At 39.3% G+C, this 26764-nt stretch overlaps 3 protein-coding genes across 9 annotated transcripts in view; 2 read left to right on the top strand and 1 right to left on the bottom strand.

Moving 5' to 3' along the window:
- SSB (small RNA binding exonuclease protection factor La) overlaps positions 1-5887 on the top strand; it is a 21559-nt gene extending 15672 nt beyond the window's left edge. For all 3 annotated transcript variants that reach the window (XM_021534776.2, XM_021534775.2, XM_021534777.3), the window contains 11 exons: positions 346-420; positions 1835-1938; positions 2106-2280; positions 2432-2539; positions 2630-2730; positions 2961-3032; positions 3116-3158; positions 3756-3896; positions 4256-4439; positions 4613-4744; positions 5445-5887. In XM_021534776.2, the coding sequence (XP_021390451.1) occupies positions 355-420; positions 1835-1938; positions 2106-2280; positions 2432-2539; positions 2630-2730; positions 2961-3032; positions 3116-3158; positions 3756-3896; positions 4256-4439; positions 4613-4744; positions 5445-5542 (1224 nt within the window). In that variant the 5' untranslated portion in view covers positions 346-354 and the 3' untranslated portion in view covers positions 5543-5887. The remainder of the gene's footprint in view (positions 1-345; positions 421-1834; positions 1939-2105; positions 2281-2431; positions 2540-2629; positions 2731-2960; positions 3033-3115; positions 3159-3755; positions 3897-4255; positions 4440-4612; positions 4745-5444) is intronic.
- On the bottom strand, positions 5555-9945 carry METTL5 (methyltransferase 5, N6-adenosine). 2 transcript variants are annotated; one of them, XM_021534781.2, is made up of 8 exons: positions 9868-9945; positions 9393-9514; positions 8634-8748; positions 8047-8228; positions 7590-7672; positions 7256-7307; positions 6543-6592; positions 5555-5662 (listed from the first exon to the last, which is right to left on the bottom strand). In XM_021534781.2, exons 2-8 carry the CDS (start codon positions 9499-9501, stop codon positions 5609-5611), a joined length of 645 nt encoding a protein of 214 aa, XP_021390456.1. In that variant the 5' UTR covers positions 9502-9514; positions 9868-9945; the 3' UTR covers positions 5555-5608. The 2 variants fall into 2 exon arrangements, with proteins under 2 accessions (XP_021390456.1, XP_021390457.1); XM_021534782.3 differs by lacking the exon at positions 9868-9945 and having other exon boundaries at positions 9393-9835.
- A 1410-nt stretch (positions 9946-11355) lies between these two features.
- UBR3 (ubiquitin protein ligase E3 component n-recognin 3) overlaps positions 11356-26764 on the top strand; it is a 104072-nt gene continuing 88663 nt past the window's right edge. For all 4 annotated transcript variants that reach the window (XM_077785034.1, XM_077785035.1, XM_077785036.1 and 1 more), the window contains exons 1-5: positions 11356-11801; positions 24080-24219; positions 24607-24765; positions 25745-25888; positions 26051-26100. In XM_077785034.1, coding sequence (XP_077641160.1) covers positions 11356-11801; positions 24080-24219; positions 24607-24765; positions 25745-25888; positions 26051-26100 — 939 coding nt within the window. The remainder of the gene's footprint in view (positions 11802-24079; positions 24220-24606; positions 24766-25744; positions 25889-26050; positions 26101-26764) is intronic.

Consider the following 26764-nt stretch of genomic DNA (forward strand, 5'->3'; position numbering starts at 1 on the left):
GTTGTTTTTCTAAACTGAGGATCTATGTCTGGAGAAAGATAAATAACAAACAAGTCTGAGAAGTGCCAGCATTTACTAAATTTTATCTTGACTGTTGAATGCCAAATGCTGCACTAACAACCAAAGTGAGGGGATTTTTTTTCCCCCAAGTTGTTTCATAGTTTCCCCTTGGAGTTCTGCAGTCATGTTAATAGTTGCTTCACAAACATAAATGTATGGCTAGTTAACTTGGCTGTTACCTTATTTAGATGAGGCTGCAGTGATATGCAATGCTACGTGAATGTAAGTTTGTAGGAAGTACTATTCAAAACTTAGTGCTTTTGCTCTGTGTTCTCTTCAAAACAGCTGGTGAAAATGGCTGAAAATGGTAATGGTGAAAACATGTCTATCTTGGAAAGCAAAATCTGTCAGCAAATTGAGGTGAGTTCAGTTTATAGTTTAGGATGTGGACTGAGGTATCTTGGTGTTCATTGGCAGGGGCTTGGCTAAATGGAAGTCAACTTTATTGGAAGTTAATTCAGCTCTTGAAAAAATGTCACAAGTCTGTAACATGTATTTAAAACTTTAGGATAGTCATAACTGTAGTTTAAATTGGAAGCTATACTTGTCTGGAGTTGCTTGTAAGAACGCCATTTCGTAACAGAAAAAGTTTATTTGCTAGCGTTTTAGGTGCTATAGCAAGTGAATAATTAAACAATTTACTACCATGTTTGCTGGGGTTATTCTACCCGTGCAGATAGGAGGAGAAGAGTGCATTTTAATTCTATGTGCCTTAATTTTTGTGGCAAAAATAATCCTCCTCCTTGGGAATCTCTGCTGGTCTAAGTATTAGTACATTGCATAACTTGCTACTATGATTTACTGCTTTGTAATTTATTGCTACAAATTCCAACTAAATTTACATCCCTATTTTGGATTGATTCTTTGTCTCTCTAGAGGCTTGGAGGGTTACCCTACAACAAAAAACCTGAGCCCATTGCTTTAAATGGCATGTAGAACAAAACCACCTTCCTGAAGGACAAAACTGGAGCTGCATGTGAATGCCCATTACCATATGGAGCCATTATTTATATATGATAAACAAACAAAATGTGGAGATTCCTCAACCTCTATATTTTGTTGGTTTGTTATATATTAATAGTTGACAAAACTAGACTTTTGGTAATGTGAGTTTGAGATGTACTAGAGGAAGAGGTATTGTTGTAAAACCTGCACTGATTTTTCAAAGCACCACAATATTGGTGAAAATATTACAACTTACCTTATGCTAGATGACTGCTAGTCAGGTAAAGAATCTGATTAACTTATCTGTCTTGAACTGAATTGTCTTCCCATGCCGGACAAGAAATTTCAGTCTGTGTGTATGATTTTTCAGTGTGCAAATACAATATTCTTGCATATATACTCCTTAAATAAGGAGTACAACCTGGATCTGCTGGTGACAAATTTGACTTTTGGTTCTGCAGAGCTTGATCAAGGTGATGAATGCTTATCATATTAACAGAATAAGCTTTGCTCCTTTCTTAAACAAAATTGCAATCTATATTTGCCTCATCAATTTCATTGGATGAAGCACTGTTTAGGTATGGGGTTGGTTTGTTTGGGTTTTTGTGGGATTTTTCTGGTGGTTTTTACAGCTTACACATTGCAGCTAACTTTTTACAAATTATCACATCAAAGCAGGAAGTAATAATTTCAGAATTCCCAATTGTTCAGATTAATTAATTTTGTTATGTCTCAGTCTACTGCAGTAAGCTGTTCGATGAACAGATGTGAGCGTATAAGACTGAAAATTTAAGGACTCATCCCTCTTTCCTCCCCTTCCTTTTTGCAGTACTATTTTGGCAATCACAATCTACCAAGAGACAAGTTTCTAAAGGAACAGATCAAACTAGATGATGGCTGGGTACCTTTAGAAGTAATGATCAAATTCAACAGGTAAAGCAAAATACAACTAATATGGATAAAAGAGTAACTTTCAGCTACCGATCTCTGTTTGGGGCCAAGTGTTCCTGATGTGCATTTACATTCCCCATCTCTTTTTTAACATCTGGCTTCAGTTTTGCCTGTGTATTTGTAATAACTTCTGTCTGCTTACTCAATAGGTTAAGTCGCCTTTCAAAAGATTTTGGTGTTATTGTAGAAGCACTGAGAAAATCCAAGACTGGTTTAATGGAAATAAATGAAGACAAAACTAAAATCAGAAGATCTCCAAATAAACCCCTTCCTGAATTAAATGACCAGTATAAGGCTGCAATTAAAAACAGATCTGTATATGTTGTAAGTAAATTTTTCTTTACTTTGTGTTGTCCTGCATGACTTTAACTGATAACCATTTGAGAATAAAGCTTGAATTAACTTGTACTACAGAGGTTATAATTTTTAAGAGTCACTTTGTGGCATAAAATTGAAGCTCATTGCTGTCTTGCAGAAAGGCTTTCCACTAGATGCTACTCTTGATGATATCAAAGAATGGCTTGAGGATAAAGGTCCAGTTGAAAATATTCAAATGAGGAGAACATTGCAGAGAACATTTAAGGTAATGATGAGCATTTAGACCAGGGGCAGGGATCCCTCCTGGACAACATTCTGTTCAATTACTCTAACAATATCTCTTATCATTTAACAGGGTTCAATATTTGCAGTTTTTGATAGTGTTGAATCTGCTAAGAAGTTCACAGAAATACCAAATCAAAAATACAAAGACACAGAGCTGATAGTACTTTTCAAGTAAGTCCACTTAACTGATACATGAACTAACAGTAGTTGGGGTGGATTTACACAAGAACCTGGCTTGACCTCTGAAGTGAGTTTTTCATGTTGTACATTGATAGATTCACCTTTCAGAGACTGAGACTTAGCATCTCAACTTGGAAAAATAATTTCAACTGTTTCACGTCTACTGCTGTCTTACAAAGTTATTATAACAATATTTTAAATTAACTTATATTCTATTGAAGGGAGGAGTATTGTACAAAGAAGAATGAAGAAAGGAAACAAAACAAAGTAGAAGCGAAAGCAAGAGCTAAACAGTAAGTCATTGCCAATCAAAGTCTGTGTCTTGCTTGCCTAACCATGCTTGAACTGACTCATAACTAATTTAACTTTTTTTCAGGGAAAAAGAAGAAAAGCAGAAACAAGCAGCAGATGCTGAAATGGTATGGGTTTCTTAAATCACCTACATTTTATAAAGCTAACATGGAATAGTCTTTGAAATGCTGTAGTATAGAGCACTTTCTAGAAAGTGACTTCAGCATTCCCAACTAACTTAGACTGTTTTGTCATGGTGTTTTAATATTATCTTCAATAGACTCATTTTGTTTAAAGGCTCATGTCCTGAATTTACATTATTGGGCATGTTTGCCTGTTCAGAGTGTTCCTGGATGCATCATTGAGATGATGGTTCTTCTATGGTATTTAAAGGATCCATTAAGGATTTCATCAATATTATATAAATTTTCCAACTATCAGCCTTCAGAAGGCTGTTTTGTAAAATTTAAAGAGTGTAATTAATATGGGGAGTCCTAAGTTCCATATAAGTGTATCACAGTAAGCAAAGAAAACTCCAAGGAGGGGACCTGCATTGTACAAGACTTGGACATCAGCAGAACTAGGTTATGTAGGAAAAATGCTTGAATTACTGTAACTTCAACTGCTTATTTATTGCTCTCATGTTTAATAGGATTGAGGGGGGGAATATGAATATTCAAACTTGACTCTTCAATGATAATGTGGAGGTTTTTAATTTAATTTAGAAATCTCTGGAAGAAAAGACAGGATGTCTTTTGAAGTTTTCTGGTGATCTAGATGACCAAACGTGCAGAGAAGACCTCCATGATGTGTTTTCTGGTCACGGAGAAATCAAGTGGATACACTTTGTTAGAGGTGCAAAGGAGGTCAGTAGTCTTAGAAAAGAACTTAAGATCTTTGTATTGAAGTTTGAAAGGAATGATTAAATGTTTGGTATGTTAACACAAGTCAGTTATTGTTTTGTGAAATTGTGGAATATTTAGAGACTTAATTTTAAATTTAAGTTCTTTCAGAAGAAGAGAGGTTCCAGCCTTGTTAGGGGGTAAGGTCAAAACAAAGAATGTTCATTAGCACAGTCTGTGGGCTTTGCTTCAGTCTAGACATGTTTTACAATCATACAAGAGTAATGAATTTGCTGAGGCACTCAACAGGATATATTCTTCATTGTTCTAGCTGAATGTTTTTGCAGTAAGATTAAAATGCAAATGCCACTCTTCTTTTAAAGGGAATTATCCTATTTAAGGATATTGCCAAAGAAGCTCTGGAAAAAGCCAAAGCAGCACATAATGGGAACTTGCAGCTTCGGAACAAGGATGTTGCATGGGAATTGCTAGAAGGAGATGCAGAGAAAGAAGCTCTGAAAAAAATCCTGGATGATCAGCAGGAATTGCTGAAACAGAAAACAAAAGGTTCTCCCTCCTCTTATGAATTTAATCCCTTATAATGTCCTAGAATTGGTGGATAAAATTCACTCTTAAATAGTCGATATGTACTACATACTGACCTTAAGTGGAAAGCAGTCTCTGCAGCTGGCCAGTTAAAAGACAAATGATACAAAGTTCCTGATCTTGTATCTCCACAGGGCGCAAAATTAAAGGAAAAGGAAGAGGGGGAAAGATACCTCAGGGTGCACAAAAAGGAAAAGTACAGTTTCAGGGCAAGAAAATAAAGTTTGAGAATGACGAAGAAGATGGTGAAAATGATACTGTAACAGGTTTGTCATTCTGTGCACTTGATGTAGCTTATTCAGTACTTTTACAGAAAGTAGCTCCATATACTCATGTTTCTTACAATGTTTCAGATTTGGCTCTGCTTTGTAGCATTTCTGCCCTCCTGGCTGTATCTGCTTTAGGAGTCTTCTGCTCAATTCCTTCCACAACTGTCCAAAAAGCCTATTAAGATAACTACTAGATAGATAGTAATTCTCAGTATAGTAGTATATAGATAAGGCTATTCTGCACAGTTGTTTAAAACATTATGCATTGACACATGGTGATTGTCAGCAGCATTACACAACTGTACAGATTCAGTCTCTTGAGTGGTGGGTTTTTTTTTTCCTTTAAGGATATGAGAAGATTTAATAGTTCGGCCTGTCAGTATTTAGCTTGGAGCAGAGGAAGAGCTAAGCTTCTGTTCATTACATATAACACCTGCTTAAGTAAAACCCAGTGACCCCTACTCCTGGTAGACTGTACTTCATTTTCTTACCTGCCTTCCTGCTGTGGAGTTAGGGGTGAAGAGGGGCATTTTAGAACCTCTAAAAGCTTTAGTCACAGTAATAAACAAACCTTCTAGTGTAGCTGTGGCTTTAGATAACTGGAACTGAAACTTAGATGGTGGGAAGAGTTTGGGTTTTTTCAGATTTTACGCAAAGCTTTCCTTTACCCTAAATTACTACATATTCAATCTTGCAGAACCAGCAAGTCCCAAGAAGAGACCACTAGAGGAAACAGAAAAGGAAGAACCTGCACCAAAACAACTGAAAACAGAAAATGGAGATGGCAATCAGTAATACTCAAAAGAATTAAAAAAAAAATGGTTTTATTATTCCATTTTCAATACATTTTAAATACATGCCTCAGTTCAGGACTTTTTTGGCAGAAAATCTAATGAAATCCACTTCAATGTCAACCTACAATTAGAAAAAAGCGATATTTTATTGGGTTACAGCTGTTTTTTGTTCAAGCATGCTTATTGCTAACATAAAACCCTGGAAAGCTTTTCTATTTATAGTTTTGTTTATTCTGTCAGATCTCAATTTTTCTGGCACCTCATTCAAATGTAAAAGGTTTTGGACTTTGTAATCTTGTGGTTATGTTTAATAGCAGCTGGCAATAAATTCAGAACTTAAAACTGCTTTCTACTGAAGCCTGGTTAATACAGTATGTTTCAACTGTGAAGTAGCAAAGATAAGAACAGACTTAAGTAATTTAAAGTTCAAGTCACTAAGAACGTAGCAGCTGATTAAAGCTCATGTTCAACTATTGCTCACTCTCCTCTCTATTTTCCTTATGGTAAAGGATGGGGATACATGGCTTCCAGGCCAGCACTCAGTAGCAAGGAACTCGCTGTGGGCTTAGGCTGCCATACTGTAGTGTCTTGACTGTATCTTTTAACCGTGGGATGAAGTGCATGAGTTCCTCCTGCTGCCTCCAGGCTGGCTCTGAAATAATGCTACTGCTGTAACATCCTTGTTACTGTGGCCTTCAGCATGCATTCACTCAAGTCTGAGCTGCAGATAGGGCTGAGCGAAGAGCTATTAGGAGTCAAGGAGGCTACCCTTAGCTTTATCACATCTAACTGCAGTGCTGGCTTTAGTCTTTGTGTATAGCTTTGACTGGAATGATCATGATGCTTTTCCCTGTTCAGCCACAAAATGGAGTAACAGCAGTGATGTGACTAAATGCTGTGACCATTCTTCATCCAGTACATACAGCCCTAAAACTTAAGTTCCATTAAGGAGAATTTATTTACCTCAGCATTTTCTCAGTTATGTCACGTTTTATACTTACTGATTTCTTCTTATGGAACTTGTACGATGCTGGTAAGTCAAACCTAAGTTCTGTGAACAGTATAAAAGATACATGTTAGACTAGGATGGTAATCAAGTCACTTAAGCCCAACAACCATGTACTTCTGTTTCTCATGCCTGCATCTGTTGTGGCCTGTCATACTTGTTTTATCTCTGCACTACATGATGACTAAACATTGAAGCTGTCCACATCAGACAGTTAAGTGGATTGCTGAAATGCAGTTGTGTTTCGAGCACTTGTGCAACTTCATATCTCAAGTTTTATGACTGTAAAAGCATCAGGCATCTGCTTAGCAGAAGAACTGGGAAGATACTTAAATGGCAAAAATATTTAGGTGGCTAAGGACAGGATGCTTTTTTTGTGTGTGAGAACTGACCTGTGCTTCATTTTTCTTTTTCAGCAACACTCCCTTTGAAGCAGGAAGAGAGGTAACTTGTGCTTGAAGACAAAATCTAGTACAGGAACAAACCTAATTCTGCACAGAATATGTATTTCTCAGAGCTTTATTAAGTGCCTGCTTGTATTCTAGCCAGGTGGCAAAAAATTAAAAAAAATAATTTAAAAAGTCTGCTAAAAAGAGAAAGACCTGTGTCATTTCTGTCCTAAAGCACACTTAAATTTCTCTTGGGCTGTTATGTCTGCCTGGTAGTGTTAGAAATATTTTTTTTTTTTCTGTTAAAAATAAGTATTACCTGCTAAGACTTCCATCTTCACTTCCCATTCTGCTGCTTTCTTTTGGATGTGCTACAATAGTAGATAGTGTAAAAATGAGCTTTTTAAATTATCTTTTATAAACATCTACACCTTTGGACTTAATCAGTCTCCTGTGCTTTTAATTTTCAAGCCAAAGCATTAAATCATGTAATTATCTTGATGTATGTGAGATTGTAGTTACTTGATGTAAATAGTATTTATCCCAAACATAACCCACAAAGTAGCTGGCAAATCAGTGAAGCTACAGACCTCTATATAGCCAAATATTTTGTTGTCTGGTTAGTTCTTGCCCTACTAAAATGAAGAACTTACCTGTCGTGTTGAAGTTTTGTGAAGGGAATATACAGCTGTTTTTGCCATTTGTAGAGCAGTTTTCAGAAAAATCATATCAATTCCTAAAAGAATAATGAAACTATTAGAATTGTTAAATGAAAGCTCAAAGACCTGCTTAATTTTTTCTGGAATAATAGCTACTTGAGAAACAGCACTGAATACATTAAGGTACAGGAAATATTTCTAAAATATACTCAATTGCTTTTAATAAAATAAAAATGATAGGGATTCAAAATACCTAGTATTGTTTATTTCAAGCCCCAGTGACTGTTAGTTACAATGCTGAAGTTGCTAATCTTAGGAAGCCAATTCCAGATAAACAAAACATTAAGAAATTAGAATATGCAACTAATAAAGAAGGGAGATGTTTCACTGAAAGCATTTCCCTTGCTGTTTCATTTGTGTTGATTTCTAACTGAGCTTCACAATTACCAACCTTTGTTATGCTTGGTACCAAAAGGAGGATTCATAATAACTGTGTCAAAAGTATCTGACATGCTGTCAGATAAAGAACAGATGTCACACTGAACCATGTTGACATTTGTGAGATCAAAGTCTTCAATATTGCTATTAAATGTTTCCAGTGCATCTCCATCTATGTCAAGCCCCACACAGAATCTATTAAGAAAAGTGTCACATATTAGTCTACTACAAACTACAATGGCGTTAAAATTCTACAGTAAGTAAACACAACTTGTTTTATCTAGGAAATGTAACAAGTATACGTAATAAATTCAGTGCTGATAAAAATTCAAGTACTTCTGTTGCCCTTTCCCAAGTATATATCTAAATTTGTTAAGGAAGTTTAATGTGTTCATGTAATGCTTATGGGGAAGCAAATGACTTCCAAATTCATGACAGATGTCCATCACTTTCATGGTATGAATGGTGATTGATGGTTGAAACTTGGTACCACATAATAAACCGGAAATATTTTAGTTCAGCATTGCTACTCTTTAATCTTACTTTCTACTTTTCTATGACAGAAAGAAATATAACCAGAACTTAATATTAAATACTTACCCTGCTCCTAACATTGCACTTCCAATGCTGAGCATGCCACAACCACATCCTAAATCTGCAATTGTTTTGTTTTCAATATCGTCAAAAGTATTGTGAATTGTATAAAGCATACATGCTGGGGGAAAAAAATCCCAAATAAAACAGGTCAATAATGCCAAATATGTACATGATTAGTCAAGAAAAACTGTTTCTACCTTCAGAAAACTTAATTTTGCATTATAAACCCCCTTTACTTAAACTGATATTCTCTCTTTTCCATTTATATGTGAAGAATCAAAAACATTTTTATGAGTTACAGACTATGGATCTTTGGTGGAGAGATAGAACTCTGAGTATTGCTTGTGGAAAAAGTATGCCTCTAAATGTTTTGGGGGAAAAACAATATAAGGATTTAAAATATGGAAAAGAGCATGATTAAGGTATAGATGAGTGTATAGTGTATATACCCTAAAGTGACTATACACTTTTACTAGTTTTGCAGGCCATGACATAACTCCATTTCAGCTTCAGATTGGTTCTATCACAACATTATCTATTAGATTAATTTATTTTATTTTTGGATTGGACATTGTCCTAGGTTGCATTTTTCATACAAAGACAGGCATTACCAGAATACTACTATACACATTCCTGTTGGATATACTTTCTTAACTACTTTTAGTATAAAGCCTGCAAAGGAGACAATGCAGTAGAAAAAACTTTTTGAATGAAAAGTGATGAACTAGTAAAAGAGAAAACAATGGTGTGGATCACCTCTACCTGCAATATGAGGTCTTGTTGGATACTGTTCAAGGAGTAGTTTTGGACTTTCAAAAGTATCAACTTGTTGAAGACAGCTTTCCAGTTCTTTAAGCTTTAATTTCTTCATGTTTATGTTTTAACTGAAGAAAATAACGTGTAATCAGTTACAGCAATATAAATAAACTACGTATAATATTAAATTATTTCATACTTAAAATCCCCTGGTACTCTTCAGCCTCTCCCGGGCGTTTTCACGGTGCCGTTTCTCGGGACGCAGCTGGCGGGGCATCGATGATGGGGAACGAGGGCAGCCCTTCTCCTCACCGGCTGCCGGAGTTCGGGCCCTGGGCTCCGTTTCTACCGCTCAGGCCCGCCCGCCGCTCAGCCCTAAGCGGGGCAGGAGCCGAGCCCCAGCGACCGCCACCACCCGCACCGTCGGCTCGCCCACAGCGCCGTCTCCCCGCCGGCGCCCGCTCGGTACCGCGCCACTCACCGCGGCTCGGCCGGGCCGCTCCGAGCTCCGGCCGCCGCCGCGCACTTCCGACGCGCCGCCCGCCCCCGGCGCGCCCCGCCCCCGGCGCGCCCCGCCCCGGCGCGCCCCGCCCCGGCGCGCCCCGCCCCGGCGCGCCCCGCCCCGGCGCGCCCCGCCCCGGCGCGCCCCGCCCCGGCGCGCCCCGCCCCGGCGCGCCCCGCCCCGGCGCGCCCCGCCCCGGCGCGCCCCGCCCCGGCGCGCCCCGCCCCGGCGCGCCCCGCCCCGGCGCGCCCCGCCCCGGCGCGCCCCGCCCCGGCGCGCCCCGCCCCGGCGCGCCCCGCCCCGGCGCGCCCCGCCCCGCCCCTTCCCGGGCTGATGGGCACCCGCGGGAACCAAACGCCAGCGAGCTTCCCCGCGTCTCGTTAAAATTTAAGAGCTTTGGTCTCATATGTTATAAACACCAGACATTTTATTGCAGCCTTACGTGTCACGGCTGAGCGGTGCCTGAAAAAGCGCCGGGGGACACACCTGGCAGACCGGGCTTTCTCGGTGGTCCCACTCCCGAGTGCCCTTAGGGACACAACAAGGAACTGGAATTTTGCTGGTGGGCTGGGAAAAGCGGTCGTGCCGAGAAGAGTAACATTCACCTGGAACCGCAACGCGACACAAGCCGCCAGCAGACGGGCAGCCATAGGAAACGCAGGCAAAGCCAGAAGAGAGGCAGCTGCCTTGAGGCCCGTAGCTGTCGGGTTACTCTCATTTAGGAATAGATTTTTTCGTATAAGGCTTTCCGTTGCACTGTTGAAAATCTATTTATCGAGGTTTAAAACCGCCGATCGTTGTACGAAACACGGTAACTCGCATCCACGTGCGTTCTCTCCTGGTAGCAGGACGCCGGTACCTCGGGGCGCGGCTCCGCAGACACCCCGGGGTGCGGTGCTGCTGCTCGGCACCCCCGGCACCCCGCTCGATGGCAGCGAGGGCAGAACCGCCGGCCCGAAGCCTCAGAGGTGCCTTCCACACTCCCCGCAGTTGCTCCTGCCCTCAAAGCCGCCGCCACCACCTGAGCCCGGCGAGATCCTTGTGGCCAGGATACCCGGGCGGCCGCAGGGCGTCTCCCGGCAGCCGCTTCGCTGCAGGCACGGCTCGGTAACAAACGAGCTCCGCTGCCCTCGGGGCCGCCGCCCGGCCCAGGTGTACCCCCCGCGCTCCCCGCGGCTGCCGGGACCGCGAAGTTCCGGGGCGGCGGGCGGCGGCATTCCGCGCGGCGGCGGCGCGGGGCGCGCACCTGCGCGCTGGGAGGGCGGCGGGAGGGCAGGGGCGGAGGAAGAGGAGGGTGGTGTCAGGGGAGGGGAGAGGCGGTGTCGGGAGGGGGGCGCGGGCGGCGGGCAGGGCGCCGGTGCCGCGGCTATCGCGAGAGGGCGGCGCCGCGGGGCGGGGAGCGAGGGCGGCGGAGGGATCGCGGAGCCGGGGCCCGGCGCGGCCGTGACGGCCCCTCGGTGTCCCGTCATGGCGGGGGCCGGCGCCAGCAGCAGGGACAAGCGGGCGACGGCGGCGCGGCTGAAGGCGGCGCTGGGCGGCGAGAGCGGCGCGGCGGCGGCGGCGGAGCTGCGGGCGCTGCTGGAGCGGGTGCTGGCTCCGGCGGCGGGCCCTGGCGGCGGCGAGGCGGCGGGCGAGGCGCTGGAGTGGTGCCGCTGCCTGCTGTCGGGCGGGGAGCCCTGGGACAGCTTCGTGCAAGCCGTGCGGGCCTACGACCCCGCCACGCTGTGCGGCCTGGTTTGGACCGCCAACTTCGTGGCCTACCGGTGCCGGACGTGCGGGATCTCGCCTTGCATGAGCCTGTGCGCCGAGTGCTTCCACCAGGGCGAGCACGCCGGGCACGACTACAACATGTTCCGGAGCCAGGCGGGGGGCGCCTGCGACTGCGGCGACAGCAACGTCATGCGGGAGGCCGGGTGAGCGCGGGGCGGGCGGCGGGCACCTGCCGGAGGGGGCGGCCCGCGGGCGGCAGAGCTGTGCCCGGGCCGTGCCGGAGCGGCCCCGGGCCGCGGCCGCCCCGAGGGAGGCAGTAAGTGCGGCCCCTGCCGCCTCCTGGGCCGCCTGCCTCCGTCCCTGGCTGCGGCTCGGACCGCGGGCTGAGACGAGTCCGCCGCGGTTGGGCACGGTGGCTTTGTTGATGTGGGTGCGCCTTTTTTGTAGGACGCTCATGTGAATCTTTTTGCCCTTGCGCCGAGTGCCAGCCTTCAGGGAAGTTGATAAGGCACAGTGCATGGGAGGCAGTACCTGTCAGCTTCCAGCTAGCAGCCTTGGCCTAACGCAGCTAGCCGGGAAGTCAAAATGCTTTGGGACGGCATGTGAGCAGATAAGCCAAAGTGAACAGATTGAGCAAGAGGGACGCATTTTTTATGTGATTTCCCGGTCTGCAGTTCATTTTGCCACCTTAGCTTTAGAACGAGGGATGTGGTAGTGCTTGGATGAATACAACAGGGCAGGGTTTTGTGAAAGTCAAAGGTCTTTTGTATTCTGACCTACTGGAGGCAAGACTGAAGTGCCTGGTCAGAAGAGGAAGAATCCGGTACCTCATTAAACCCTCCTTTGTTCTCATATGTACTCAATGGTGAAAGGAAAGATCAGTTCAACCACTTACTGGATGAAGGTGATACCTAGCCAGAAAACTTCAAATTTTACTTCAAAATTGACTGTTTTCTGGAGCTCCTTGTGTTCCTGTTGGTTCACCAGGTAGCTAAAGGCTTCACTAGATGACAGTTTGGAGTGCTTGACTGAGGATTCTCTTCTGACAAACTTCCTAGCAGAAAACACTAGGAAAAGAAGCTCTAAAACGTTTTCCTTGGTTATTTTCTTGTTTTTGCAGATTTACAGGCTAAAACTCTGTATCAGCATATTAAGATTCCTTCTCTTTTTGCATTCCTGCTCAGAGATTTAATTAATTCTGCTTTTTCTGTTTCTTGAATGTTGTTGCCTTGACTCCAATTTTTTGTGTCTCTAATCACCCTTCTCCTGCTGCAGGCCTTGAGGTGGCTTCAGTTCTTGTTTCTTATGCTTTTCTCGCCTTTTCTTTCTTTTGCAATCTGCCTTCATCATTTATTCATTCTTTTTTGGTGGACTCTTTTATTGATAGACTTACTCCAATGTCAGATTTTTTTTCCTCCTTTTGTTTTCAGTAATCTTCAGTGGTTTCAAGTTGCTACTGCTGAAGTGATTCTTTATCAGTTCTTCTTCAGCTTGTGGTGATTCTGCTTTCCTCAGCATCACTGAAGTAAGAGTTTCCCATGATCTTGAGAAATAGGAAAAAAATTAATACTACTACTTCCACTGTTCATTGTGGACTAGACTTAGAGCTCCTCTTAGTGGCAGGATTTTAACAGAGCACACACAGATTGAGCTACTTTAGGGTGAATATTAAAAGACTCGTGATGCTGCACTCATCTCAGACTGTATAGCTTTCACAGGTGTCTTTCCTTATTTTAAACAGTTTTCTTCTTGAGGAAATCTGGTTTAATAAAGAAGAAATAAAAAGTGCTGTTTAATTTGCAATATAAGCAGATGTAAGCCCCGAGGGAGTAACAATCTCATTTCTATGTACCTTACTTACTACTTTTAATGGTAGAATTTGAGAGTAAATTGTCTTGTTTGTAAGTTAGGTCCCTGTAGGAGTTTTGGTCACTAAAGGTAAAGAATTGCATATTTGTTCATAAGCAACACTTGACATTGAGCAGTGGATTTTCCAGTCCTCTTGGACATATAAGGAAGGCAAAACATGGCAGCATATGGGGTGTCTGCATTTAATATAAGGTCATTTCTGCTTATATAGGCAAGAACTGATGTTAAGCCATTGCAATTAGGCTTGCTGTGCAAGACAAAGTAAAATAAGCTTAAACTAATATAAAAAACAGTAATGTGTGCAAACAGAGTTTGGCCTAGTGACTTGAATTGCTGCAATGTAGCATATTTAGGTAGTGTTTTAACTTTGTGTACACAAATCAACTGCACAATTACAAAGGTAATGCTTTGCATGTCAAAGTTAGGAGGCCTTCATGGTGGACTTAGGAAACTGGGGTGTGTCTAGCCTGATATAACCTTGGCCACTACAGCCTAGGCTTCTATTAATAGCAAGGGAATCAAATGTGGAGCCTACTTACAAACTTTATCTACCATCTGTCTGTTCAGATACAATTTTATGTAGATGCTGTATATGAATATTATAGTAACATGCTTTTGTTTCTGTTCTTGTTATCTGGTCTTCATATTCATATTATTTATTTGATGCAGCTCAAAAATACTGCTCATGAGGTCTTAGTTGTCTGATCTGCTATAAAGGAAAACTCTCCAGTTTAGAATCTTTTCATTGCCTTTAAGGTGGTTAATGTAAATCTAGAGATAGTTTGCCCCAGAGTATGAGTGTGTGTTGATCTTGTAGTACTAATTAAATATATAATTTGCTTTATGGGGATACCTGAGTGTTAGTTTTTTATTTCTGGTGCCTTTATAAAAAGAAGCTGGAATACAGCATAATAGATGAATATGGATTTGCCTTAGGTACCTTGATTTGCTTTAAGTACCTTGTGTAATTGGAAAAATCAGATTGTCACATTTTTGAACCTTTTGATTTCCATGCAGATTACAGTGTTTTTGATGTTTAAGTTAATTGCAGTTGGCCTGATCTACTAGACTGCAATGTAGACTTTAGAAAATATCCAAGTTTGTAAATGTAGCTGCATGTGAAAGTATTAAAAATTCTTCCTGTGGTAAAGTTGAATAGATTTTAAAATCCATTGATATGTCAGGAGGCGGAAATAGTTTGTAGTAGTCTCCCATATGGTATCTAGCTATTAGCAAATGAAATTTAGCAAGTCCTTCAGAGGTAATCAATAATGTTCTGAAGAAGTAGAAGTCTTTGGTTCTAAAGCATTTTGACATATGCTTATAGTTCAAATGAGTTCATCTGTTGGATTAAAAAAATCCCATGCAGTTGAATAGGGGAAAATTCAGACTGGAGTATTTTTTGGTTGGTAGATGGTCTTGTATTATAATGAAAGTGATAGTTTATGAAATAAGCTGGAAGAAAGCAATATGCTATATGGTTATTATAAAAGTATAACTAGTCAGTAATCTGTTACTATTGAGTACCATCTTGTTTCTATGGCTCTCTTGTTCTGATTCCCCTCTGAGTTTGTAGACAATAACCTGACATACTAGAGAGCCTCAACACTTTGGCTATTGTGGGCTGCCGTGTCCTGATTCAGAGTCTATCAGTGAGTTGACTTATTTGTTAAATTAATCATGTGGAAAACAGATGTTTTAGTACTGCATTACAGTACAACACAAATTTCAAATTCCATTAAGGGCTGCTGCATATCCTGAAAGGTGAAAAGCCAGGTTAAGAATTTTTTTAATAGGCTTTTGCAGTGATGTTTTTTGTTTATTTCTTGGTAGTTACGGCAGCCAATGGCTCCGTTGACATAGTGTTGTCTCCTCTTATGACTTACATCAAAGGGACTCAGGTGTTAACCATTTCCACTTGCAACAGTGGGCCATTTCTTTATTAAGTAAAAAATCCTGTAGTTGTAGGAAAGGTAACTCTCACAGATTGGTATGCTGCGTGTTCAAAAGCATCTTCAGGTACCTAGCTCTAATCTTTCTGCAGTTCTGTCTTTACTGATCTCTGCTTATCTTTCCACAATAGATGAGACTTCTCTCTGATTTCTTTTTTTTTTCATCATTATGTCTCTTTTGGAGACAAATGTATCTGTTGGTTCTGCTGTGATCCCCTTATGAAAAGGCTGGACAATTCTCTTTGCCTCCCCTTGTTGGCAAGTATGAGAAGTATATTCTGTTTCTAAATGGCTTGGGTTTTTGTGCTTTAATTTATTTAGAAGTGGCTCTGATTTTTTCAGTGTTTTAAAATGTTTGCATCTGGCAAGGATTGTTGAATGTTTTTGTTAAATTTTGGGTATCTAACAGGTAGATACTTAATTTTGATGACCTTTGCTATTCTGTCCCCATAAAATTCTATCCTTTCTTTTATTTTTTTTAAGAGATACTTCAGAGATTGAGAGCTATGGAATATTTATATTCTTAGAAATAGAATTATATTCTATTTCTTTTACATTCTGTAGCTAAGTAAGAGTAAAGGAACTTCTTCATATTCTAGACTTTTAGAAAATTAAAATCTTAGAAAGTGAAAATTTTAACAAATACAGTGACCATAAAGAAGGAAGATTGCTCTTGAGAAAGCTACTATTACTACTACTTATCTTTGGATGCATTCTGTGCATGTTTATCAGAAATGGTCTCTTTTACCATCTTGGGTTGTGGCAATGGGATCCACTTAAGATCAGAGAAGTCAGATCTGCCTGTGGCTGCGTTTTGGGACATACAGGCAATTATTGTTTTGCTGGCACAAAGTGGATTACTTGGCTATCTTATGGAGTGTCTTGCAACAGCAAATCACCTGCTTAGCATATATATAGCATGTTGCTGCATCAAGGTCATCCCTTCCAGTGTGACTCTATCAATTGTCTTGTTTAGCAATTTCCAAGGAGTTTTCAGTTCTCCAGGACCTAGGCTAGGTTTGGTAATGCAGCCTCAAAGAGATAAAGGTGCTGTTCTGGAACTTTCTTCAAGAGGTTGGTAAAACAGATGCTTTATCAACAGGCTGAGAGCCTCCAAGTAGCCAATTTTAGCTTAGTCTCTGAGTTTCATGAAACCTTGTTAAAATGCCTGTGTGTTCAGGATTGTTGAACTGGTGCAAATGGTGTTTTGTAGGGTCTATGTCAAGTCCATGCAGCTGTTCTGCAACTGAAGTCCTTTGGGCTGCCAGGGAGGGACTGATGAGTAGTCTGAGCTGTAGTGGCTGTTAGCTTAGTGTGAGGGTTTGGATAAATCCATAGTACATATGATGGATGTGACTCTTCAGAGCAAAACCTCCCCATGTTCATCCCCCCATACAAAGTACAGGAATTCATACTGGCATTTACAAGGACCACAGAATTAGAATTTACCATGCATTTATAAATAACTGATTTCCTGTGTCCTCCTTCATGCCTCCCCCAGACATAAAGCTCAAGATAATATATTGCTTCTTAGGATCCCACAGTAACACTGAGTAGTTTACAGAGAGCATCGTGTTAGGCCTTATCCTTGGAAAGCAAAAGACATTGCAGTTAAGTCTATAATAGCTCTCAAACCTGCCTGACTTGATTCCTTTTAAGAACGTCTCTAATTAGGACTACATCAGCCTCTAAATTACTTGCTAAGATGTATTCCAAATGGTTAACAGCCCAGTGCTAGTTGTATTACTACCTTTAGAGCTATGACCTGTCTAGATGCATTGTTACTTTATACATACCTCTGGAATAATGTGTAATTGTTTCAAAGTCATCAGTAAGATGACTTTGAAAACTATAAATATTTAGAAGCCTGAACTGTTGCTGTGTTAGTTACTGAACAAACTTAAATGATTGTTTTATCCCAAAGGTTTGCTGATAGGACCAGTCTGATTTGAAGAACGCAGCAGTACTGTGAAGGCTGAGCTCAAAAGATACGACTGCTATAAATCTTGCCTTGCCTGAAATTTGGCTTATTTATTGTATCACTTGTCTATTGCTTTATAATTTGCCTTGATATATATTCAGTTTAAGAAAAGCTGTGTTGTAGAGCTCTCTGAAACAGTCTTGTTTAGATTTGGGCTAACCAGTGTTGGTTTTCAGTTCCTTTACATTGATCCCACCAAATTGTAAAGCTACTTTTATACCTTTCATGGTCATATGCCCAGATTCTCAGTTCACTACATCAGAGTGGAGTGTTATTTGTCTGGTATATATCTGATCTATATGGAGCTGTCAATGAATCTGTTGGCAATGGAGCAAATGTGATTTTGGGAGTATATTTAGGGAACACATTCCTAAAGAGCTATTGTTTCTTTGATCTTTCTTAATGACCATATAGGTTGATAAAGATTTAAGGCCATACTTCCTTATTGCTTGTACAGCATCAGGAATTTTATATTTTTCAAATATCCTGGAATAGTATCTGACAGCTGCAGGTGATTTTAAATAATAGTATCTCGGGTGCCTTTCTCTGTAGAGGGTTCTGGTACTAAGTTTTGAAAACAATGAATTTTCTTTGCATTTAATTAATAGAATGGCTCTTACAGTAACAAGGACTAAATGAACTCCTGCCCTCTTTAGGATGCACCTCTTTGTTTCTGCACACTAATAATGCTCCAGCATGAAACACATAAATGCTTTCCAAGAAAACTGCAAATTACGTATTACTACACCTTGTCTGTTGGAGGCCTGGCCAAAGCTTAAGTTGATAACTCTTACTAAAATTCACACATCTTACTCAAATCCTGAATAAATTAAGGTTGTTTTTGCATTTGTCTAGCACTGTGTAGTCACTTAAAACTTTGTCATATGAAGTATTTGGGTCAAAATATTGCATGCTATATGTTGGACCTGTTTAAATTATCTTGGAGGAACTTTCTTAACATGAAAATGTTTTTGTCAACTTTATTTTGAAAACTTTTTTTTTTTTTTCTCTTTAAAGTAGATGTACTGTCCATGTACTTCAAGGTCTCAGAAGCCCATTCCTTCTCATTCTTAATTTTTCTTTATAAAGGCCTTATGACTGAAACTGCCAAATCTACTGTTTCTGATTGATAATGGGTACATGTGTACTAATAAAAATAATTGTCATTTTGTCTACTATACAGGATGTTTATGTCTCAGGACTAACAGAGAATACTAGAAATGCTCTGCAGAGCAGCTTTGTCTGCTTTTTCTTTCAACTGGTGTGCTTCATCACTTAATGTAGCACTGAGCACCAAGACAGCTTCTATGAGTCATTGCTTCTCTTCCTGCTGTTCTGCAAGGATTGGAATAATTTCTTCGTGTCTAATCTCTGATTTCTAGCCTCCTAACCTGGCCAGTCAGCTTTGTCATGAAAGCTAAAAGCCTGAAAAGATATCTTTTAAAGTTGTTGGGTTTTTTCCTTGAGAAGCCATTAGTTATTCTGCTGTGTTTCACTGTCCTCCACTATTCACTCTGCTGTTGTCTCTATTTTGGAAATTTTCTGGTTAGAAGAGTTAGACTGCCATCTTTTCAGTTGGCTTTGCCCCTAATAGCAGAAATGCAAATATTCAGTTTTGCCTATGAACTCTGTAGATTGCAGTTTTCATAATGAACAGAAGAGTGCTGATTCCTTGGGTCTTGAAGTCAGTACTACTTTGATTCACTTTTGGAAGCTTGTTTTGAAGGTGAAAGAAATTTAATTAATGAAATGTAGTTAGTAGGGTGTGAGGGAGAAACACGATAAACTTAATTTTAATAGGAACAGTAGGTTTATTTCTCTGCATTTCTTCGGAGTTACTATTGTACTTTTTATTGTTAGGGACAGTGGATTTACATAAAGCAACCTACAATATATTAAAGCCCTTTTTCATCCAGATAATCTTCTAATCCTGATTAGAAGTTTTATTTTGTTCTGAATAAGATTTGGTTTGCTATTTGAACTGCAAAAGCAGGAAAAAATATTTAAACACGTAAGAAATAATACTTTTGTAACAACTCAGAAACAATTGTAGCATTCAAAAAGTACTTTGAATCTATTTTGTAAAGTCAGAGAATGTAAGTGTAGTATTTGTGTGTTAGTTTTTCAGTGGAGACAGAATGCATGCTTTTTAAAAAACTTGTGTTAAATTCATATTTATAAAACATCATTTGAATACTTTATGAAACATTACATGATGTCAGTAATGAGGCATGCAGCATGAATATGTATTATACCATATATGTACATATGAAATGTATATTATGTTTTAAATAATAACTCAGTTTAGGTATGACTTACTGAATTGAAGAATCAAGCAGAGTTTTACTTAATTGAATTCCAGCAGGTTCCATTTGGATTCTGTCACTTGGGTTCCAGATCCTCATCTCTAAAAGCTTCTGTCAGAGTCAGGTACTCATAGTGCTGTAGTACTATTAAGAATGTGAAATACAGATGCCTTCTTTTGGCAGTCTTATAATCTGGTTTAAAAACAAATTACTTTTAGACGCTGGGAGGCAGGGGACAAAATAGTGAGTGAAAAGTGAGGGTGGAAATAGTCCATCTGTGTATTCTGGAATGCAGCTGCAACTTGAGACACTGAGGGATGTAGTGGATGAAGGACTGATCCAATGCTGTAAAGGTGTGGTCTGGCTGGTACTGAAGGCATTTATCAGCTGCTGTCATAACTGCGGAGTTTAAAAACTCTCCTTTGAAGTGATGGAATTGCCTCCACAGTGAGCATTGTATCTACTTCTTGTGCTGGTTGGTCAGGATGGCATTTTCCTGCATGCCTTTGTTTGAGATTTTGGTTTATTTTGTTCTCTGTGCTTTGCTGCCTGTCAGGTTAACAAGGAAAGGGATGATGACAAAATAATTTGGGGATTTCAGTGTGATTTCCAAGGAGACTAGTCTGTGAGTTTTGGTGGATTTAAACTGGCCCAGTGAGATTTTTCATATATTCTTTTAAGTAAATAACTTCTGCTGACTTAGCTTCTGAGCTGGTTTAACATAGGATCAGTCAGTTGCTAGTGCTAGAACAAGTAAGAGGGCTGAAGACACAGTTGTGGCAGGACTGATCTAGTTTGACTAGCCTGTGAAGCTGTAGCCTAAAGGATTTATTTTACCTGAAGCCACTTGTAAAATACGTTTTTGAAATTCACAGTAGAATTACTAAAAATGGAAATAGTAGGAAAGAATGGAATAAATCTGGAAAGTTTTATATTGAAGTTGTTCAGAAGATATTAATGCTGCTTATGTTTATAACAAGTGGTATTGCTTACTCATGTAGATGTCAGCAATGGACTGCATTTCATAAATAAGATATTAATGCAGTGTAAGAAATGTCAGAATTTTATTTGAAGCCATATGAAGAAGATTCTTTGTTAAACCTAAGTTTTCATTTAATTGCAAGTTTACTGCTTTTTCTCTCCTTTTGCTAAAATTAGCTTCATCTTTTTGTGAAAAAGTGATTTCAAAAGTAGTAAAATACATAGAAACTCAAAACCAGAATATAGTTCTGAATCAGAGAAAAGAATATGGAATAAAGTTTATATTTTTTGTCTTCATGTGGACCTGTATTTTAATACTTTCATGCTAGACATTCAGATAGATAGGGCTTGAATATTTCAGTCTATTGAATTGACATTCTAACTGATATACTCATTCTTAAGCATCATTCTGGTATAATAGTAAAAATATTTGAAGACTGTATAGTACAAGAAATATGAACTGCTAAAAGATTGGATAAGAACTACAGTCTTGTTTGAAGAAGTATTTTGCAATATTGGAATCAAGTTAAGAGGCTTAGATCAAAGTGATCTGTCAGCTACCTTGTAAGTCTTCCTCTTGGTCATTATTTTTGAGCTTCTTTAGAACAAAAACATTTCTTGTCTAGATTGTAGTCACCTTTCGTTGCCTCCCATTAGACATTTCTACCTGCCTGAAGTGGTGGATTTTTGGGGCTTGATGGTACCAGGAGAGATCTGGGCAGTGCTCTTATTTGTTACTTATTAAGGCCAGTTTTGATAGTCTCAGAAGCATTTTGAAACACTCACTTATGTAGATGTCCAATTCTTTAGCTGATGCTATAGTAAGGAAGTTCTTTCAGAAGTATATAAGGAACTGATAATGGAATAGCTTTGGCTGCTGCTTGTCCAGTGACCATGTAACCCATTGAGGAGTTTGTCCAGGTGTCCCTTTTGGCCCGTATGAGAAATCCTGGCTTGTTTCTTCCTATGTATAGCTTGGGGTTCAGTCTCTTCTTTAGTTAAAACAGATGTTGTCCTAACTCTGAAGATCTTCCAAGTCATTGTCTGGCACTTTTTTCAATATTTATAGAGGAATTAATATAACACTCTGCAATAGACCTTTGGGTAATTCTGGGCTTACTACTTTAACACTGTAGCCTTTGAACCATAAATACAGAGTAAGGTGCCTTTTAAAAATTACTTTGGTGTTCCTACTTTAAGGTTTAGGGCCTCATATCTAGAAATTGTTTCCTGTTTGAACTGCTGTGGTTTTTGCATGTTGTGACAGTGAAAGAACTTTTCCTTACAGGGAATTGAATCTGGAGTCCTTTTCTAGTCTATAGGATCCGTGTTAATATAATAACACCTTATAATTCAATAATACTTTCTTGTGGCTCTCCAGAGACAACATATTAATAATTTCCATTTTCAGGATATGTAAAATTTGGGCTCATTAGTCCATGACCCTGAGATTGGTTCAGTTGGTTAGGGCATGGTGTTAGTAATGCCAAAGTCGTGGGATTGGTTCCCGTGGGCTCCATTCCCTTCAGAGCTGCACGCAGTGATCCTCCTGGGTCCCTTCGAACACCGGCTCTGTTGTGATGGGTTCAGAACTGGCACGTTGACATGGACCTCATGGGGAGCAGAGCTTACCTTCTGTGGAAGGAAGCCTTGTGCTTAGCAGAAACTGGGATTCAAAATTGCCCTGTTTGTTTTGGTACAGTGGCTTCCTTAGCTTGCGATCATAACCAGTGAAAAACATCTTTTGACAGAATGTAAAATATATGCCGGGGTGGCGTGCTGTGAAAGATTTTAGAGTGCGCTGTGTAGTAGTTCCTTCCTTTTGTGTCTTTTAGATCTTTATTTACTTTTGATCCCTTCTTATAAGGACAGTGGTGAAAGGAAAGTCAATTACTTTAAAAGCATGAAATACCATATTTAGCATAGATGAAGCCACATTTGTGATTTTTAGCAGTTCAGGTTTTTGTATGTGGAAAAGATAAATTTTGGATGAGTAAAGAGAGAAAGTGAATGATTTTTACAAGCCCCTTTGAATTCCCTGCAGTTGCAAATTGTGTTGTTTATCCATACTTGAACAATTAACATGAAATGACTTTTCATAACTTCTGTGAATGTAATATGGAAAGCAAAAGTGAACACTATTTATTTGGACATTAATTAATAGGAAGTTGTCAGTCACCACTGAGCTCTTTCTGTTCCAAGGATTTATTTGGTGTATATACAAATAGCAAATCAACTGGCTAGTACTGTCCTTCCATAGCATTTCTTAATAAAAAGTCTCGTTCCTAAAGTGCAAAAGCAAAGGAGAAGCTCTTAATCTTTAGTCTTGTGAATTTTCTAGCCATTTTTGTGAATTGCCGTTTTCACTGTTGGACTGGTATTGTCTTTTTTTTTTTTTTCTTTATCTTTTTTTCTTGATTCACCTACTTTCTTTGTGCCTTTCTTCTATTTTCTTCTTCTCTTGAAGATGATTCTTCAGTGGTCCTCAGAGAAGAAAGGCTTAAGTTTTAGAAAGTAACAGGCTGCTCCTGGAAGCCATGGTATAAACTGGGAAACAGTTTTGATAGTCAAATAAAGCTGTATTTTTTTCTCAATTTTTGTGTTGAAAAATTATTAGTAAAATCTAGTGAATCTTTTCAGTAAAAGTTTATTCTTGTGTGATTTATTTTTAGACTATTCTTTGTTTAGTGTGGTTTTTGATGTGGGTAAATAACTCTTTGATGTTGGTATAGGTCCTTTCTAAAAATAGCTTAGGAGTTGAAAAGTATTCAGTGTCTCTTGAGTCAGGCTCATGTTAAACGAGTAGGAAATCATTCTGTCTGCTCTAATGGGGTTTGGCTCGACGTCATGTTGCTGTGCATTAGCCAGGCCTCAGCTACTACCATGCAGGAATTTTCCAAAGAATAAATGTTTTCTTTTCTTTTTAAATGAAAGATTTTTGTAAGGATTTTGTAAATTGTAGTTGCTGTACATTTGAAATACACACTGATTCTGCCTTTTTAAGTTGTTTTTATTGTCAAAAGACATTTTTGAAAGTCATTATCTGAATGGGGACTTGAAAAATCAGTCAAACCTCTAATTATGTCACAGAAAGGAGAAGGAAGTCAGTTGTTCACTAGAAAGTACTTCTGATACATATGGGAATAAGCTGAGATGTTAGATATGTGAACTTTGAGCAGCAGAAAAAAAAACCTGGCAGCTTTATAATTCTCTGGCCTCAGAATCGGAATGGGCTTGAACAGAGTAGTTGGAATTTCAGAATACCATTTCCATACCATCTTTAATGTAAAAGTATCTACTCTCTGAAAAAATGGAAAAAGGAATGCTTTTCTTAGTATATGTTAACACTGCTGAGCTGTGCTTGGCTAACATTTCTCTCATGTGTTTTATAGGTTTTGTAAAAGACACCGGATTAAATCAAATTCAAATGTTCCATGTGTTCCGAAGGACTTATTGATGATGTCAGAATTAGTTCTTCCACAGTTCATCTTTAGTCTGATTCAGCATTTAAGAGAGGGATATAATGAGCCTGGTATGTTTTGAATTTGCATATATCTAGCATATTTTACCATGCTGTTAGCTCTTGCTTTGCAGTCTATGAAGACACAGTATACAAATGCTATCCATAGTTTGTAATTTTATTTCCCTCTCTTTCTAACAAAATTACAGACTGGCTAAGTGGCTTGATTTTGTTACCTGCTTAAAACATAAAAATATGTTTTAAGGGTTACTTAGCATTGTGCTGAGCTCTTCTAGAAAATGAAATGAAATATAGATTGAAATTAATATGTGTGAATTTTAGAGCATTATGAATATATACATTATTTGCATTTGCAGTTATTGTAACTGTTCTGCTTGTGACAGTTTTGACTGAATTATATTACATCAACACCAGAAGTTCTTCTTATGTGGTTTTCAGCTGTTGATCTGCCTTCAGAGAAGGACCTTCATAAAATCCTGCAGGTTTTGGAGCCTCATGTTTCCTTCCTAGAAGACTTGACCAAAATGGGAGGTGCAATGAGATCTGTTCTTACCCAGGTTTTAACTAGCCAACAGTTCTACAAAGATCTCAGCTCTGGTATGTTTGTGTTATTTCTAACTATGAAGAACTAAGGGTATATGTTTTGTTATAACTTCAGTTATTGCATGTTTTTGACATCTCAAAACATAGAAAAAAGTGTATTTTTAAGGCTATTACGTTGATAGGAGGGTGAGCTTCCGGAGTGACTAGAAACATTTATTATTAAGATCTGTAAGAGCAAATATCTGATGTGTGTCCCAGATAAATGTATAAATAAACATCTTTTGAAAAACGTTTTTGTAAGAAATCCATTCTAGCTTAGTACTTCCAAACTAGTAATAACAAGGTTATTTGAAGTAAAATATGTCTAACTCATTTTGGGATCTGCTCTCACAGAGGTTAGACCTGAAGAGACCTAAATGTCAAAAGGCCATTGTCTGTACTGCTGTTCTGTGCAAAGCCTTTTTCATTTTTTTTTCTTAAACTTTGCCTGTCCTGCCCCCTCCTTCATTATTTATTCAATTCTGTACTAAATCACAATGAATCTGAAAATGTTAGCCAGTCACAACTAACCCCAAACCCCTAACATAAATTAACTCCATGTTATTTTCTTGTGATTAAGAGTCCTTTGCATAGGTACAGAGCAAATAGTAATTACTGTAGTTTTAAGTTGCCATAACTGGCTTGGGCAGCAGCTAGTTAAAGAACAGACAATTCCTAAATCTTTATATGAAAGGAGGAACACTTAGTAAAGTTGCCTCAGGGGCAGTTCTCTTTATTATTTCCTTCCTTTTTCTCTACTCTTATAGTATTCCAATGAGAGTAATATAATTCTCTTTCCTATATGTGATGGATTTCCTGATACAGAATTACAGAAAGGGAATGGAAAGCAAGACATGCTTATCTGAACTCTTGAAATGGAGAATATGTGTTATTAAATTGAAACATTGTAGGCCATTTTTTAGATTGCTTGCATAGAGTGTGAAGCCAAGGAGCTGCTTTTGTACTTTAATACTGTTTTATGTATTTATTCAAGGTGTTGGAGAGAATGCATGTGCAAAGAAAAGTCATGAAAAGTACCTCATTGCTTTGAAAGGCTCTGGGTTGGCATTTCCTGAGGATAAAATTGCATGTAATATGCAGGAACAAGGAGCTGGAACTAGCACATTATCTGTTCAAGGTTTGTGTGGAAAAATATTTTAAGAGAAGACTTGATTAGTGATTGTTTTTTAAAAGAAAATTAATGTAGTGTTCCATTTCATACTGGCTTAAATTTCTTAAAATACTGTATTTTCAATATAAGACTTATGAAAAGAATCTCTGAACTCTTTTATTTCAAAAGGTTTGGCAGGTGGTACGGCAACATCAGGACAAGGGGATTCTTCAGATGAGGTGAGACTTTTTAAAGACTGTAATGAACTGCAACAGAATATTGAAGGGAGAGAATGATTGCAGCCAAATCCCACAGATCTTACATCTTATATCTGCCGTGCAGTATCCCAATTTAATAATTAGGACTAATGGAGGTATAGAGGAATAGATCTCATGCCTTTGATTTACTAATCCTGAGGTTTGCTAATGCTGTTCCAGTTTAATTTATGTATGTAATGGAGAAGAAGCCTGTGTAGGTATTCCAGAAATCAGTATCAAGTAAATTGGGCTTGATTAAAGCAAACTTAGAGCAGATATTGCCATGAGTGGTGTTAGCAGTTTTTGGCACTTGAGAATCCAGCTGAACTGGTGATAGCAGCAGTGAGAATTTCTCTGTAGATAAATTCCCATGTGTAGACTCGACCTTACTTACGAAACATATGGAGTGGGAGTAGAAAGGAGGGAATCTCATTTTAGGTCCAGCTTTAATAAATAAGTGGAAGACAGTTAAATTCTGGTAGAGCAACTTTATCAATTTTCTCAACTATTTAAAACCTAATTTCAACTAGTAAGCTTTAGCAGACATTTTGGTAAGGTAACATAACAGACTTTAAATAATGTTAAGCGATATCCCATATAAAAATATTAATCCCTCAGTGTGGCAAAAGTATTCATGGACTGTGTT

The sequence above is a fragment of the Lonchura striata genome, chromosome 8 (genome assembly GCF_046129695.1).
Source record: "Lonchura striata isolate bLonStr1 chromosome 8, bLonStr1.mat, whole genome shotgun sequence".
Taxonomy (NCBI): Eukaryota; Metazoa; Chordata; class Aves; order Passeriformes; family Estrildidae; genus Lonchura; species Lonchura striata.